Raw genomic sequence first — 17,145 nt, 5'->3', positions numbered from 1 at the left:
AGAGAGAGAGAGAGAGAGAGAGAGAGAGAGAGAGAGAGAGAGAATGTTTTGCCAGAGTTCCTACTAATTTAATTATAAAACCTCTTATAAGAACAAGTAGTTTGGGGATGGAGAGATGAGGCCGCTCTTGCAGAAGACTCAGCTTTGAAGAATCCCAGCACTCACAAGGCAGCTAACAACCATCCAGTTCCAGGGATTCAAAGCCCTCTTCTGGCCTCCGTGGGCACTGAACAACATGGGTGCACTTACACACATATAGGTAATAAACTCATACACATAAAATAAAAATAAATTTAAAAATTAAAAAAGTTAAAAATAAGCAGTTTATAAATTTGTAAATTAAATTGAACCTTATGAAATTAATGGTAAAAATTGCTTTAGCTGTGTTCAAATGCAATTCAGTATCAGTTATAAGATAAATCTTTAGTCTTGACTTTTAAAATTCTCTTTTAATTTAATTTTATATTCTATTGTTGTGATGCCAGAGATGGATCCCAGGGCCTTGCATATACTAAACAAGTACCCAACGACTGAACTACATCCCAGACTCTAAATAGTGTTTCTAGAAAACACAGTGTGGGTTGGATTTGTGTTGCTTTTTTTTTCTCTACTCTTGTAAACTGATTAATTTACCATCTAACAAATCATCAGGCATATTCACGTTTTGTGAATTTTCTGTGATAAACACTGAATGTGACATTCTGTTACTATAATCTTTAAGTGAATCTTTAAGTGGCTTGCATCAAACTTAGGCCACAGTTTTGGGTTCAAGCTTCCTCTCTTTGCCTGTGGCATGATTCTTTCCTTACCAGGGCCACAATTCCAAGTGGAAGGCGTGCTGAAATCATTGTATGCCTCCACAGTGTATGTATAGTGCCATCTCACCTCATGAACAAAATTCTATGTGCCTTTGGCACTAAGAAGACCCACCCCAGGAACATGGAGGAAACAGAGTTCCCAGAAGATTTAGGGACCAGCAGAGAGAACGGATGCCTACCCCAGAGCGCCTATGCATGGCCACACCTCCCCTGGTCACGACAACAAGCCCTTCCTTTCAGTGCCATCCTGGCCCAGTGCCTACAACTCTCTAGAGGAGTGAGGGCCACATGCTTATGTGTCTGGGGAAGAAGGAAAACAAGACATGACAGACTAGAGGACGATGAAGATGCTTAAGAAGGGCACCACGTGCCTTCCACCTGTGAGCTGAGGACCCACCCAAGTATGGAGCCTCTGTCTCATCCAGGCTATCCACAGCAGTCTCACAAGGATTCTGGTGATGCTAGCTGTCCAGTGTGAGCAGTAACCACTGTGCCATGAGCATACTTGTCAATAATCCCTTTCTTATTGAGACACTTATGGTCTCAAACCCCAGGGCCTCTCGTGGAGTTGGCTGTAGTGTTAGCCAGTGTCCCTGAGGCTCATCCCTGCTGGGGAGCTGCCCAAGGGTCACCACAGACAGATCCAGAGAGGACTCAGGGATAGCTCTGAACCTCTGCATCATGGTCCAGCATTCTGGAAAGTTCTTCTCTTTCTCTAGTCCTGGATAAATGCTGCTGAGCTCCAAGGGTGCTGCAGGAGACAATCCGAACACCGTGTCTCCTATGGACTCATCTAAACAGGCAGGAGAAAATCAACAGCCTGCTCTACAATTAAACAGAGTTCTAAAAGAAAGCTCCCTTATGATTTGTACTAGTAGAAAAACCAAATAAACAAATCAGACATCTCCACTGAGCCATCTCCTGTCTGCTCCTGAGCCCCACCCTGTCCCGAATCCCCTGGGAAAACCCAAGTCCTACCCTTTGAAAGTATAAGAAATCCCTGAGCCCCAATTTCATCACTCCATAAGCATAAGTTTCTGAACTAAGTTCTTAACAAACACTATATAAAAATCTTATTAATCGCTCAGTCCATAAAAACCTAACCTTTCTATGGCTCATTTTAAAGCAACTAGAAGTCTTGTGGACTCAGCTATCAAATCCTCAGGAGCAGGAGCAACAGAACTGGCTGGCATGTTTTATAAACTCTTAGAGTCCTGAGCACTGACTGGCACTGCTTTATGGCAAAGCAGTAAAGTTGGATTGGCCTTTCCTACTTCTGAGCTGCTGGGCCCTCAAGGCCTTTTGGGGTCAGCACAGGACTGCCCTACTGCTTCTTGTATGGCTGTTGATCTTGCTGTTTTTCATATAAGCATCATAAAACCAAAGTGAAATGAATCACCCACCCCCAAAAGTCAAGCATGCATTGCAAATCTTACAGCAAAATCCCTCCAGCAAAGTCCTTCCGGTAGAGTGGCGAGTCCTGGAGCTCAGCCCACTAGGTGCTCTGCCTGGGAAGGCAGTGTTGGCCCCCGCCCCACTCCATGTTCATATGTGACTATAAGACGCTGCTGGTACATTGGACTTGAGGGTTTCCAAACTGAGTAGAAAATCAGACAAGAGAATGGAGTAGATTTTTGTTCAAAGAGCCGGAGAGCCGGCTCCACGGATAAGAGCACTTGCTGCCAACCCCGAAGACCTGAGTTTAATCCCCAGAACCCACATGGTGGAAGGAAAGAACAGACTCCTCAAGGGTGTCTTCTGAGCTCCACATGCATGCTGTGCCACATATGTGCACATTTGCATGTGCGCACACTGCACAAATGCATGTGTACACACACATGCACTCATAAAACACAAACATGAAAAAATGAATGAATGAGTAAATAAATAAAGTCTTAAAACGTTCACAGTGCCACAGTGGGAGACAGATCTCATCTTTCAGGAGAGGCAACTGAACCGACTGGCTAGGCCCTGCGGAACGGACTGACAAATCTCTGCAGCGTCTTCTTGGTGGGAAGTTGTTCAGTGGTAAGGGAGGAGGACTAGACAGTCTAATAGTTAGTGAGAGCATCTCAAGGAATCAGAGCTCAGGATCCCAGCCCCAGGGGAGAAGGACAGGGGTTTTCCACTCCCCCAAAGACCCCTTCCGCATCCCTTTGCAGCTCTGTGGAGCAGGAGTATAGAGTCTGGAAAGCAACAGGCCCTCCAGAGCATGGTCCTTCCTCACATGCTGGACAAGCTCCTCTGATCAGGCCAACCAGGAGTACATGAACGAGATGCCAGCTCCTCCTAAGCATCCTCCATGGGACACCCTAGAAATTCCTGGGAGATGGTTCCACAGTCCTGGGGGCCCTGGGACTCCCTACCTGCCTGGAGCCTGGCCTACCCAGAGCAGCTGGAGCATGGCAGGGATGGCAGCTGACCTGGAATGTTCCATGGCAACCTGGGGAGGACATTTGAGGGAAGGGATCCAATTGAAGACTCGTGCAGTAGAGGTGAGCCCTCGTCCATTGCTAGGTCTGACACGCGTGAGTTACCAGAGTCCCTCTCATGGTCACCTCTGGCCTAATTAAAATGTCCCCTTCCAGTTTCTGAGGCCCAGAGCTTTGTTTTGCTTATGAGTGACATCCAGATAAAGAGATGCTCATGCTCATATTCCTAGAGCCCACCAAGCAGCCAGGCAGGTGAGCACCCTCCTACTCCTAGAGTCCCGAGGGCCTGTCCCTGGCAGCACCCAGAGTCTAGCTGGGACTGGCCTGCCCTGGGTGTGATAGCCCAGCCTGTGCCATCTTCTCCCAGGCCTGGACTGCCACGCCCACTGCATCTATTGCAGAGACAACGGGCCGGGACGTGGCCCTGCAGCTGCCGAGTTTCAGAATCTGCTTTGGAGTCACAGGACCATTACCGCATTCACTACCATCACTGTCACACACAGACTTCATCATGCCCTCTGTGTTCAGCCGCACTCTGAAGAAACCCAACTGAGCTACAACATTGTATGGCCCTGTTTTACTCAAAAGCAGAACTAGACAACCTTGGAAGGGAGCTCACTCGGAGTCCCCACCACTCAAAATGAGATTCAGAAATGGCTTTATTTAAAAATCATCTCATTAGTCAAGGAGGTGTGGGAGTCTGGGGTGTTCCTGGGGTTTAGGACCTGCAGCTTGGTCTGAGCTGGTGACGGCAGGAATCTTTCTCACAAAGGCCGGTGGTACCTGTCACACCGTCCTGTTAGGCTGTTCCCTCTCACGGTCACCTCTGCCTACCCCCAGGGGCCATCATATAGGTATGGAGGACCCCACATACCTTAAGACAGAAAGTAGAGGCAGCTTCTCCTGATGGTTTGCACATGCATCAAAACTTTTAGTTCCTAAATGTCATTCAGGCTAACTACATGCACAGCAGGGAACACTGGCCCTTCCTGAGGTCCCTGTGGAGCCCCTTCTTCCCTACAGTCCCCTTCCAGCTGCTCTGGGCTCTTACCCCTCTCTCCAGGAGCATGTCTCGGAAATGGGTCACACGTTCCTCCAGGGGCAGGAGAATCTGCGAGGGTGGTGTCTGGGGGCCCGTGTCCATTCGCTGTGCCTCCTCCGGCCCTGGGGTCTCGCAGCCTTCCGTCCTTCAGGGACACAGACTCAGAGTTAACCACATCTGAGGACATCTAGTTTTCACTGTAACTTTAAACCCCTCTGAGGGGACTCCAAGACTACAGCGTTCCACAACTGGTCACAAACATTGTCTGTGAATTGCCCAGGCCTAAGTGGCACATCTACAATGCAGCTTCTATACCTAAGGCTCACGAGCATTGAACAAGGGGTAGAGGGAGTACTAAGACATCTCTCAGTTCTCATTTAATGAAGCTCTTTCATGAAACAGAGGCCAGGAACACAAAGGTCACAGGCGGTCAAAGCATGGAGAAGAGTCTGCAGAGTGTAAGCCCTTGGAGAGGACCCCTGTATCAAACTCCACCTACCCAGGGCTCAGGGACCATTGTGGAAGAGGGGCCAGGAAGACTGTAGGAGCCAGGGAGGAGGTGCAGGACCTCATGTTAACAGTCTTACAGGCTTCTGGGACCATGCTCATATGAACCTACAGCAATGGTGTCAGCATACACAAAACTGACGCAGACTCAAGCAGACAAAACCCCAGCACAGAACCGTGGAAATGTGTAACAAGCCCCAATCTTAGCTGAAGAATTATTGGCAGCTGATTACTGCTGGGTAAGGAAGAGCTGGTCTTCTCAGGGGGAGGGACTCTAGATAGGCTGCCTAGACGCCAGTGGATGAACTTGCACTGAGGGATGTCTAGGGACATAACTTGAGATGATAGGCCTTAACACAAATGATGCAATGTACGAACTCCAGTGTGTGGGGGGCTAGGGGAGGTGCCAAAGGGGAAGGGGGTACAAAGATGATCAAGTTTGATTATGTTATATATGAAATACACAAAAAATTCAATTAAAAACTCACAAAAAAGAGAAAGTCAGATGTTGTGGCGTGTGCCTGTAAGCTTAGCTTTTTGAGAGACTGAGGCAGTAGGATTGCCATGAGTGCGAGGTCAGCCTGGACTATAGAGTTAGACCGTTTCAAAGAAACAAACAAACGAGAAAGAAAACAAACAAAGAATCTTTGAAAACTCTGAGTCAAGCTGGCAAGACAATGCCCTTCCCTTGGGTGGCAAGCGGCTTTGCTGTGCTTGCAGGGAGGTTGGGATTGAAGTCCTGGCCTAAAGACCCTAGTCCTGAGAAGATGGTGACCACCAGTGAACAGAATCACAGGAGCTGTCATCCACGGAGCCTGATGCAGGACCCCACACTCCACAATGCCCTCACCACACAGGATGGAAGTGGGGGAAAACGAGGCTGGCCCATGCGTCAGGTGAAAGCCTACCTCCCCACCCCCACCGTGGTCTCTTCATAGCTCTGAGTCTTGTTCTAGAAGCACCTGGAAACCTCTCTAAACACCTAGGAGCTTGTGCCTGGAAGAAGATAGTTGGCTAAATTTGATACATTATCTTCACCTTGGCTTCTCCCAAACAGGCTACCGTGACGCCCCTGTCCCCGAGGACACAGCCCGCTCTTGTCTCGTCATGCGGTTCTGAGTTCAGCCTCTCCCTGACCACTCTGAGTCCTCCCAGGGCCTGTTCCTCAGTCAGTGCTCCACACCTGTCCATGGCCAGTGACTGTTTAAAATGACAGGCAGAATTGGTGATGGTGGACAGTCCCAGCACCAGGCCGCCCCCACAGACCCTTGTCTTCCTGCCCTAGGTCATGCAGACAACACTGGAGACATACTGCCCACAGCAGTGGGAACACACCTGGGAGAGACACACATAGCTGTGTGGAAACACACCAGCTGATGCACCTAGCATGTGCTGAGAGCGTTCAGCATTCCGTGCCTCTCAAGTCTTCCCTCACCCTTCCGCAATGCAGACTACTCCAAGCTAACTCGAAGTACACACAGGAACAAAGTGGTGCCAAACCCACGAGTGAATTTTATTTGTAGACCAGCTGTTTCAGGAGCGTGCACTGCCTTTGCTTCTGTGCTGATGTGGGATATGGGGGGAGGGTAGATGTGCAGCTGTGCCAGACTGCAAAGGTATAATTAGGACTTTGTACTAAGCTTTCATTAGCCCAAAATAGAAGTGTGGGAACAAGGCTCGTATTGTTTTAACTTGAGCACATTCCGTGATCCCGTTATCGCTTTATCTAACAAAATATTTTGTTCAGAGCTGCCAAGTGTCTTCCAGAGTGCTCAGCCCTGGGCTTGCCTGGGGTTGGTCAGAGGCAGATGTAAAACAGCTGAGCATAGTTCTGGATTCTTGTGGTAGAACAGTCTTTGTACCTTTAACCAAAGGGAAATCTGAATACGTTCCGTTGATGGTAAAGCCTGCTCATACCAAGTTTTGCCAAAGGAGGAAAGGCACCTGAGCACCTGGTTTGATGCCAGGTACTGCTGACTGCTCACAGGTGTAGAGCAAATGACCGGATAGAAGCTTCTGCTAACCCACACCCTGCTTTGGGAAACGTCATAGTCCAATGTGGGGTTTGGAAGGGTTGGTCCTGTCCGACCTCTCAACCACAGATGGCCCCCAATCTAGGTATCAGCACCTGGAGCCTCTTCACCCTAAGGGACTGCGTGTGGCCTGCATTCTGCTTCTTGTTAGTTGGGGTGTTGGGGGGATGTCCCAACCCCTGCAGACGGGTTTCTCCCCCGACTCCTGCTCCTCACCCCAGCCAGCTATACAGACCAAGGCCACCCACAATCTTTTAGACTCATCCTGCACTCAGATCTTTCCAACAGCACCATCAGAGCTAAACCAGCTGCCCAGACACACAAATGGCGACCCCCAATCAGCTGCCCACTGAAAGCTGGAAGGCTCAGTTTGCGCTGCAAGTCTGATGCACCCACACACCCCATCAAATGACAACGCTTTCATACTACTCGCATGGGAAGAAGTGCAGACTTAACAGCTAGAAGGATCAACACTCAAACGTCAGTTAGGCGAATCCACGGAGGTCCGTGTTCCTGGGTGCCTGCATATGGGGTGATGGTAGTGCCCACCTCATGAGCTGTTGCATGGTGCACGTCATTCCCTCAGAGCCGTCCAACCCCTTCCCCCAGCACCCACATGCTTATACTGTGACCTTCACTGTATTAGACACCAGGTGTTTGGGGAAAGCCAGGAACATCAACCATCCATGAAGCAGTCTGGTGGGCCCGGACTGAAGACTGGTTCATGCATACCAAGCCACAGCCTCACCAAAGGGTCGGAGCTGAAGGCCCAGCATAGCAGCACCCAGTTCAGGTATCACTGGGGAGGGCTACTGGCTGGCGTTTCTACCATCTTACTGTTTGTGGCAACTTTGCAGGAATAGAAGGGCCTCTCGGCTGACTTGTCCAGAATTGAACGGGAGAGATGAAGGGTTCCCCAGGCAGCCATGGGGTTACCAGCTTGTGTAGAGACAGAAGCTGCAGTCTGGGAGGCGCTGGTTCAGGGACGAGATTCCACTGTGGACCCTTTGGACTTAAGGGTGAGAGTCCCGCGAAAGTGCTGCTCAAGGGGGAACGCACCAAGGCCAACACACCTTGGGGGCTCAAGGTGCTTCGTCTCACTGTGCACACCCCGGGGCAAACCTAGGAAGTCTCTGGATTTTATTTGCAATAAGCTATGTAGTTCTGACAAGAGGATCCTAGCATGCCAGCAGCTCAAGTCTGTGATGCTGTGGGGTCCTGCTGAATCCATTCTACTGAAATAGCAAACATCAGGGCAGCGCAGACCCACCAGTGCTGCCTCCCAACTCTGTAGCGCCAGTGAATCTCATTAGCACGCCCCTTCTGTTTTCACCAAACTTGTTTATAAAGATGGTCAGCAGAAAGCACTGGAGGCAGATGCCTCCTGCCGCTAGCAGGTCTGCAGCCAGGGCCCTGCAGGTGGTCAGTGAGCTTCTCCCTGCTGGTGAGAGGCCAGAGGTGCGGTCTCAGTGGCAGAGGTGCCCTCAGCTTGGCCAACTTCCCCACCATCTGTCTCAGTTTGCAGGTGCCGAGTCGCCAGCCAGAGGGCTGTGCCAGTCACCGACCCGCACTCCCAGAGGGCTGTGCCAGTCACCGACCAGCACTCCCAGAGGCTGTGCCAGTCACCGACCCGCACTCCCAGAGGCTGTGCCAGTCACCGACCCGCACTCCCAGAGGCTGTGCCAGTCACCGACCCGCACTCCCAGAGGCTGTGCCAGTCACCGACCCGCACTCCCAGAGGCTGTGCCAGTCACCGACCCGCACTCCCAGAGGCTGTGCCAGTCACCGACCCGCACTCCCAGAGGCTGTGCCAGTCACCGACCCGCACTCCCAGAGGCTGTGCCAGTCACCGACCCGCACTCCCAGAGGCTGTGCCAGTCACCGACCCGCACTCCCAGAGGGCTGTGCCAGTCACCGACCCGCACTCCCAGAGGCTGTGCCAGTCACCGACCCGCACTCCCAGAGGCTGTGCCAGTCACCGACCCGCACTCCCAGAGGCTGTGCCAGTCACCGACCCGCACTCCCAGGGGCTGTGCCAGTCACCGACCCGCACTCCCAGAGGGCTGTGCCAGTCACCGACCCGCACTCCCAGAGGCTGTGCCAGTCACCGACCAGCACTCCCAGAGGGTGGCAGCCCCTTTCTTCAGTTTTGTCTCATGGTCCATCTGTCTCCTGTAGCGGAACTGATGACTGGCGCCTGCCCACAGCCACACACTGCCAGCCTCCCCAGGGCTGGTGAACAGTGTGGTGTTGAGCAGAGTAGGTGGCCTGGAACCTAAGGGCTTAGGCCTGATACGTGATATAGCATATTGCAGGTCTTTGTACCAGTTCCTAAAAGAGATGCTCCAGCACTCTGGGAATATCCTGAATAACAGGAGGTCTCTGCTGTCCACAGGAAAATCCTTTCCAGACTCTAGACAAGACCACACCTGAGTTTCCACCAGCAAGATGACTCAGGGGTCCAGGCAGTCCTGCTAGGAGCACCAGCCATGTTATTAGAGGGTCAAGACTCAGCCTCAGCCATTGCCCCTATCGAGGGTAGGGACAGGGGTTGCCCATGGAATCCAGTCTTTCTGTGAGTTCATCAATTGCTGATGATTAATAAAACTCTTGAACAGTGGGGTTTGGGTGCTTCCTGGATGAGATCACGTCAGCCCCCTAGGTAGGCAGCACATACCTGTTCCTCAGGGACAAGGCCCCCACCCTCGGAACCATCCTGACCTTACCCATGTTGTCTACTGAAGGCTGCTGAGTTGTTTCCTTTAAAGGAAACTGTGTCTATCACTTCTGTTGAGTCATGTGAGGCTCTGTAGAGAGTTAGGAAACCTGACAGAGAGTCAGGAAGCCTCCACAACCACTACCCTAGTTTGTCTTTTGTGATAAACACCATGACCAAAAGCAACTTGGGGAGGAGAGGGTTTAATTTATCTCACACTTTCAGGTAACAGTCCATCAGTGGGGGAGTCAGGGTAGGAACTTGAGGAAGGAACTGAAGCAGAGACCACGGAGGAACGCTGCTCACTGGTTTGCTTTCTAGTTCACGCTCAGCTGCCCTTCTGATACAGCCCACGCCCACCTGCCTGTACCAATCCTCAACCAAGAAAGTGCCTTGCAGACACACCCACAGGCCAGTCCAACGGAGGAAGTTCCTCTTCCCAGGTGTGTCAAGGTGACAGCTGACGCTAACTATGACAGCCACCTTCTTTTTATACTAAATAGTAGCAATAAAAATGGGATCCACTCTGTGGGGTAGAGAGGTAGAAGACTAGGCACCAAGTCAGTGTGACCTCTGCAGTCGCACACTCCTGGACCTCACTCTGAGATGTTATGTGGCCTCAGACAAGTCCTGTCTCCCTGGATGTGTTTCTTCTCTCCATTTCTTTTATCCATAAAAGTTAAAAGTTAAACACTGAAAGTGTCTACCAGTTAGGGGTTTTGTTGTAAGAGGCAAATGAGAGTTAAAATGTCTGATGTTTATTTACAATTCTCTGAGTATCACCCCTTTAACTGAGGTACTGTGCTTAAATGACTAAGTACAATGGGTGGTCTGTAAATGGTATTGATTTGATGATAACGGTGATGGTGGTGGTAGTGATGATGATGGTGGTGATGATGATGGTGGTAATCGTGGTGGTAGTGGTGGTGGCAGTGATGGTGATGATGTGTTGATGATGGTGGTGATGGTGGTGATGATGATGGTGGTGATGATGATGGTGGTGGTGGTAATGATGGTGGTGGTGGTGGTGATGATGGTGCGGTGGTGGAAGTGGTTGTGGTGATGGTATTGGTAGCAATAATAGAGATTGTAGTAGCAGTGATGTTTGTGGTGGTAACAGTGGTAGAAGTTTGAAGGTGATAGTAGGCTTTATAATAATGGTGGTGGTGGTGGTGGTAGTTTTAAAATCCATGAGTTCTTTGAAGAAAGAGGAAATTTCCCCTCAAAATCAGCTCCATCCACTTCTCTGAGCCCAACAAGAGTAGATGGGGTGGATTTGGCATCTATAGAATTAAGCTGGTTACATGAGGCCCTCCCAAGCTCCCCCAACAGCCACAAACACCAAGCCAGGCTGTTGGCTTCTCTTCCACGTTTTTCCAGGCTATTCTAAAACAGTTCACCATGATCTGGGGCTCATTCTGATTCTAGTTCAATGACCCATGGCAAAATGGAGGTCTTTATGAGTTTAACATGCCATCTTCAAGGCTCAGAACAGTGCCTGCCTTGAAATAAGCCCTTGATATCATTTATAAACAAAGGAACCATTCAGCAATCCATAGTCTGGCAGGGGACCAGAAATATCCATTGCTGGCCTCCCAAGTGCTCACTGCCACTCTTGGGGAGGGGATGTGCTAGTCTAAGACCTGTGGTGGTGGTAATGATGGTGGTGGTGATGATGGTGGTGGTGGTGGTGGTGATGGTGGTGATGATGATGGTGATGATGGTGGTGGTGGTGGTGATGATGGTGGTGGTGGTGATGATGATGATGGTTGTGACAATAAAGATAATGACAATGATGGTCATGATGATGATTATGGTGCTAAAGACAGTGACAGTGATAATGGTGATGATGATGATGAAGATGATGATAGATGATGGTGATGGGGATGTTAATTTTTTACCCTCATCACCTCTGGAAGCTTCTAACAATCCACACCAACTCTTCCCCAGTTGAGCACCAGCCTCTGTTCATCTGGGAACATATCGCCTTTTATTTGATTTAATGGCTGGGGAGAATTATTCTGTCTTCCAGAAAAGATGGCTGGGAATTTATCAGCAAAATACCACTAGCCTATAACTCTGATGTTAGATACAATATAAGATTCTGCAGGAATCAAAGTTTCTGTGACTCTTTTGCCTTATGGGGCTGCAGACATCTTACCATGCAGTGTAACAAGTGATCTTCAGACCAGCACACTGGGCCGTCACTGTTGTCTGGCATTTGGCCTCCACACTGAGAGTGTAGGAGCATGCTTCAGGCAGTTGGCTCATCAATCTAGGACTCTGGGACTCTGGGAAAACCAGAAAAAGGGGGACTCAAAGCCCCCGACGTCAGCAGGATAGATGCCTCCTGAGGGTGGATCTTGGCCACAGGCAAAATCCAAGCTGTGGGGTGTGGGCACAGGCTTTGAGTAGGGATCACGCAAGGAGCTTGGCTTACACAGAGATAGCTCTGCCCAGTGTACAGATACACGGGGTCAGGATGAGCAGGGCCTGGGGCCCACCTGGAAGAACTGAAATGGGCTGACCTGGAGCCTCTAGCTGTTGTCCCCTGGCTTCCACTTCAAGGCTTGCTGGCTGTCTTTGACTGACTACTGACCACCCACTCCCCCTCCTCCCACTCCCCCTCCTTCCACTCCCCCTCCTCCCATGCTCCTCTGCCATGCTACTCTGAGCCCTTCTGCCGGTTCCTCATGAATGCCTCTTGGCCTTGATGTTTTACAAGGAATGTTCTGTTCTTGGGGTTCACCAACCCCTTCTGTGCCCCAGGCCGGGCAAGTCTCTCATGGCTGGGTAGTCGCCCTGCGTGTTTTGTCTTCAGGATAGTCACAATTATTTATCCCTTCCTTCATCTTCTGACCTTGTGATTATGAAACCCAATTATGTGTCTTTCCTAGGTACAGGGGGTAAACTAAAGAACAATACATGGGTTCAGGATTACACCTGTGCTGGGCCCTCCAGCATGCCGATGGATCAGTGGGCAGATACTTTTGTCCCTCAGAGGCCACTGCCCCTTAGGAGGCCATGTTTCCCTTGGTGGGAACACCTCTTAAAAGGGGCTGTGGTGTGAATGAGAACATCCTCTACAGGCTCAGGTATTTGAACAGTTGGTTCCCAGCATAGGGAGGCTTAGGAGATTCAGCCTTGCTAGAGGAAGTGTGTCACTGGGAAAGGGCCTTGAGAATTCATAGCCTGGCCACACTTCCGGTTCACCCTCTCTCTCCTTCATGTTTGCCATTGAAGATGTGCTCTCTCGGCTTCCTGCTCCTGTGACCATGCCCCTTCACCATTATGAAGTCCCCCTGCTGAAACTGTAAGCCCAAAGAAACTCTTCCTTCTATAGGTTGAATTGGTCATGGTATTTTATCACAGCAAGAAAAGAAAGTAATACACGAACACAGCTTACAGTTCTCTACCAACCCCTGTAAGTGAGATCATGCATTTAAATTACGTGGTGCAATGGCTGATCTGTAAGTGCTGTGCCGATGATGTTGGCCACTTCTGGCTGGCAGTAGAATCCTGGTGAGTCTGGAGCTCCAGCTCTTGGGACCACCTGAACCTGGATGTCATCACTGCTGACCTGGTGGTGGCTCTTCCAGGTACTCTGCCCCCCTGTCCTGCTCCAGTGTTTCACCTGGTCAAATCTGGAAGGTTTCCCCAGCAGTTAGAGGTCCTCAACCATGAGCAGATGTGTTTCTGAACCGTGACTCTGCATCATTTTATTGGGGGTTCGTGAAGGTGGGTCTGGGGGGCTGACCCCGGCCACAGCTTGCCTACAGCACAAATGCTCCAGGTCAGCCTACAAGGAGTACTTGCACTGAGTCTCCAGATCAGCCTACAAGGAGTACTTGCACTAAGTCTCCAGGGAGACCCTCAACCAGAGCAGGCCTTGTGCAGAGGCCAGCAGCAAGCCTCCAGGGCACGGAAGACAGTGGTTGATCAACTACTTGGAAAGCAAACTCTAATCACAAACGCTACAATCCTGCCTCTACCTGCTGCCCCCAGGGATCCCTTTGGGGACTCTTGGAGATAGGAAACAGGCCCCAGGCACATGCATCTCAGAACAGAGGGTTCCAAGGAAGTATAAAACTTAAAACAGAAAGAAATATGAAGCGCTAAATATAAGAAAGGCAGGGGCCTTTTTTAACCTCCCTGGATCCATGCGCAATCAATGAGAGACTTTCAGATGTCAGCAATTAGAAATCAGGAGGAAAAAATGGACAGAGAAAATCGGCTGTGTTCCAAATCAGCTGTGGCTGCCTCCTGGTGGAAGGAGCTCACCAGCGCCACCCCTAGACATTCTTGCCCAACAAAAACCAGCCCTGAATCTCCTGTGTGTGACCCCCAGGAGTGCAACGACACGGGCCCAGACTTTGCAGCACTCTGTGCTGTAAGGAAATTCTTTGTCTTTAGCAACAAACAAAGAGCAAAAATGAACGGACTGAATGGGCAAAGTCTATAAAGTGAGGGAATGTAGTCGGAGAAGCACCAGCGGCGTCTAGGGTCTGGACTCTACCGGGATGTGATCGAAAAATGAAATTGCAACAAGGTAAAACAATCAAGGAAACTTGATTTACGACCGGGGCCCACTGAGGGACGTCAAGAACACTATTGTTCTATTTCTTAATGCTTATGTTTTAGTCATTATCTTGAAATATTTATACCTAAAATACACGCAATACTTGATATTTAGTTCAAAATAATCTGGGGGGTGGAGGGCTGCACTAGAGATGAGCAGTACTGGAATGCTGGTCACAAGATCACTGTGTGAGCCAGGAGCCAAGAACGTGAGGGTTAGGGGTCTAGTTCTCTCTCGCTCGCTCGCTCGTTTTGTAATTGGGAGGCTCATTGGTCTCGCTCACTGTTGGGCTTGCCCCAGTGCTGTTGGGTTTGGTAGAAGTCCTTTGTCTAACCCAGGAGTTCTGAATGTACCCAGCCTGCTTCCCTCACACCATCCTTTCACGCAGCTCTCCTCGTCAGGAGTGCACACTGGCTTGCCTGCCCTGCTGGCCTTTGGTCTCCTTGATCCTTCTCCACCTCCCTCTTCCAAGTTGAACAGTCTTTGTAAGAGAGCAACAAGCACACAGGTCACAATTCACTCACTTGTCATATGGGGAATCATACTGCTTTTCACGGAAGACAAGGGAAAGGAGCACACACCATCACACCTCCGAGAAGTTTGCAGAGGCCATGGCTGTGGACAACCAGTCATGGAAAGAGTGAGGACTCCTTCCTCTGCTTGGCTTTGTCTTTCTGTTTCCATGGAGATGTACACCAGACCCCTGGCTGACCATCGTCACTTGATGAACATGGGCTCACTCACTCGCACAGGATGACTGAGGGCAGAAGGGCCTCAGAGCCCTCGCTGAGCACCAACTAGACAGCTTTGCCTTCTTCATTTCACACTCCTCCTCAGGCACATCTGCACAAGCTGTCTGGTCACTTAACGAGCTGTGTAGCAATGTCAAAAGCTGCACTGATTTCAGAAATCTTAGATGCCATTTGGGTCTCTGTCTCCAGGCTTCTGTATTCCTGGGGTAAGGTGGAGAACAAGAACATTCTTCCCATGAGTGTGGACTGCCATGCAGGGCCTGGGCACTTGATGCTCAGTGGGATGGAAGGAGTTCTGAGTGTGGGTCACATTCAAAGTGGAGAGTTTGTAAAAAAGAACATCAAAGTACAGCTGTGACTCAAAGCTGGGTGTTAAAGTGAAAGATTAACATTCCCTAGACCACACAGCATCTCCCTCCACATCACTGTGTGTAGCCCCAGACCATGGAGCAGCACCTCCAGGCCACTGTGTGTGAGGCTCCAGTCCACAGAGCATCTTCCTCTACAACACTGTCTTGGGGCCCCAGACTTGTCCACATGGTTAATGACAACGTTTGTTCAAATGGAAGGGACCAGGGTCACATTATCTGGGAAGGTGGCCTTTTACCTAGTTGTTCGTCCCATTTTTCCTGTCTTTCCAGGTCTCAACCCTTCACAGAAGAACAGAGACTTTGCCCAGTCATTCGGCAAAAGCCGAGAGTCTAGCATTGTCCCAGAAATCCCAGGAGCAAGATGTGGGTGAGAAGCCCCCAGACCTGAATCACAATGGGGCTCTGTATACAGTCAGATGGAACCTCGTGGACGAGGTTCCTTTGTTCATTTGAGGGTGGCTTGCTGCTACTCCACATCCAGGAAGAAGGACCTACTTGTATATCAGGAACTTGCTTCAGAGGTCAGGGAGGCCTGAGGATTTCTAGCCAACACCAGGCCCTTAGGGGTCCTGAATGGACAGCATGAACAGACCCTCGTTGGAGAACATTCTGAAACAGGTCTTCCCCTTCACAGCAGGGAGGAGTAGGCCTGACACCTCCAGAATTCATCTCCAACTTCTCCAGTCTGTGCCTGTCTGGGTATTCCCAGGGATGCTTGCAAGACCCTGCTGACACTGGGTAAAAGTCTTGAGGGCAGTGAAGGCCAAGTGCTCACAACACAATGGGTTCAAATGAGATGTCTGGAAGGGTCCGATGGGAGCCTTGAATCAAGAAAGAACAGAAGCCAAACATTCTGGATGCCATTCTAGACTGGCCTCCTGGATGCCAGAGTTCAGACTCTCCATTCAAATGAGGAGCTGTGGGACCTGAGAGAACTCTGCCCCCACCCACCCATGAAAGAGTCCTCACCACTGAGGCTGCGACATGTGGTCTCCTGATTAACGTTCCTCCATCTAAGGTTCATTGCCATTTTCACAAAGAAAATAAATACCAGGAACTGTTACTGTTTCAGTTTGAAAAGACAAATTGGAATTCCGTGACAAAGTCCTGCTTTCCCAGTCTGTCTTCTCACAGACAGATATCAACAAAGGTCCTGAGTGGAACGCCCTAATGACACAGCACAGACCTAGTACTATTTATAAAGCTGTGGGTTTCTATGTAGAGTCACCTGGTCATCTAAAAGAATGCATTAAGTAGAAAGCATTACTTAAAAGGTTAGTGTTTGTCCCCATTCATATAAAAGACCACAAAGAGCTATCAGACTCTCTTGTCTCACAAGGCCCCAGAGAGTTAGATGGGACTCTAGTGTCAAGATGCAGAGAACTCTGTTGTTGTCCAGGGGCATCTTTAGTAATATGGTTTTAAAGTTTTATCTTACACCATTTTAAACAGCTCCCACCCTCTCAATAGTCCATTTTTCTGGGATTCTAGAAGCCAAGTGGGTAGGAATGAGGGGGATCTGCTCACACTCTGAGAACAGGGGCTCTGCACACGGGTCTCTGTCCTGCTGTGCGCACGTACTCACTCACTGATAAGCTGATGGCAGCTTCCTGGGTGCATACCTTCTTCCTCCCTCTGACAGACGATCCTCTCCATGGGCAGATTTGACTTTGGAACAGTCTAGGGAATTGTAGTTTCGAAGCCTCCACCTTGGCCTCTAGAATTCTTGTGTTTATATTTGTATAATGGCAGTTTTCTTTTGTTCTGAAAGGACCCATGTTGCCCTGGGGCAGGCACATGGATGATACCCATACAACTCCTGGGAAGGCCTCTCAAAGCCTCAAGGGTGGGGACTACCTCCTCCCTATCATCTGAAATTGCTTTACATCCCAGCT

General features: G+C 50.0%; 1 protein-coding gene across 1 annotated transcript in view; it reads right to left on the bottom strand.

Annotated features, from left to right (window-relative positions):
- The window catches only part of Tcerg1l (transcription elongation regulator 1 like), a 254,902-nt gene that overhangs the window by 21,739 nt on the left and 216,018 nt on the right, over positions 1-17,145 (bottom strand). Inside the window, exon 14 of the mRNA XM_017801666.1 lies at positions 4,302-4,437. Within this exon, the coding sequence (XP_017657155.1) occupies positions 4,302-4,437 (136 nt within the window). The remainder of the gene's footprint in view (positions 1-4,301; positions 4,438-17,145) is intronic.

This window comes from Nannospalax galili, unplaced genomic scaffold (assembly GCF_000622305.1).
Source record: "Nannospalax galili isolate Female #2095 unplaced genomic scaffold, S.galili_v1.0 scaffold1223, whole genome shotgun sequence".
Classification (NCBI taxonomy): domain Eukaryota; kingdom Metazoa; phylum Chordata; class Mammalia; order Rodentia; family Spalacidae; genus Nannospalax; species Nannospalax galili.
Note: the sequence above shows the minus strand (reverse complement) of the source record. Positions and strands in the feature narration are given on the sequence as shown.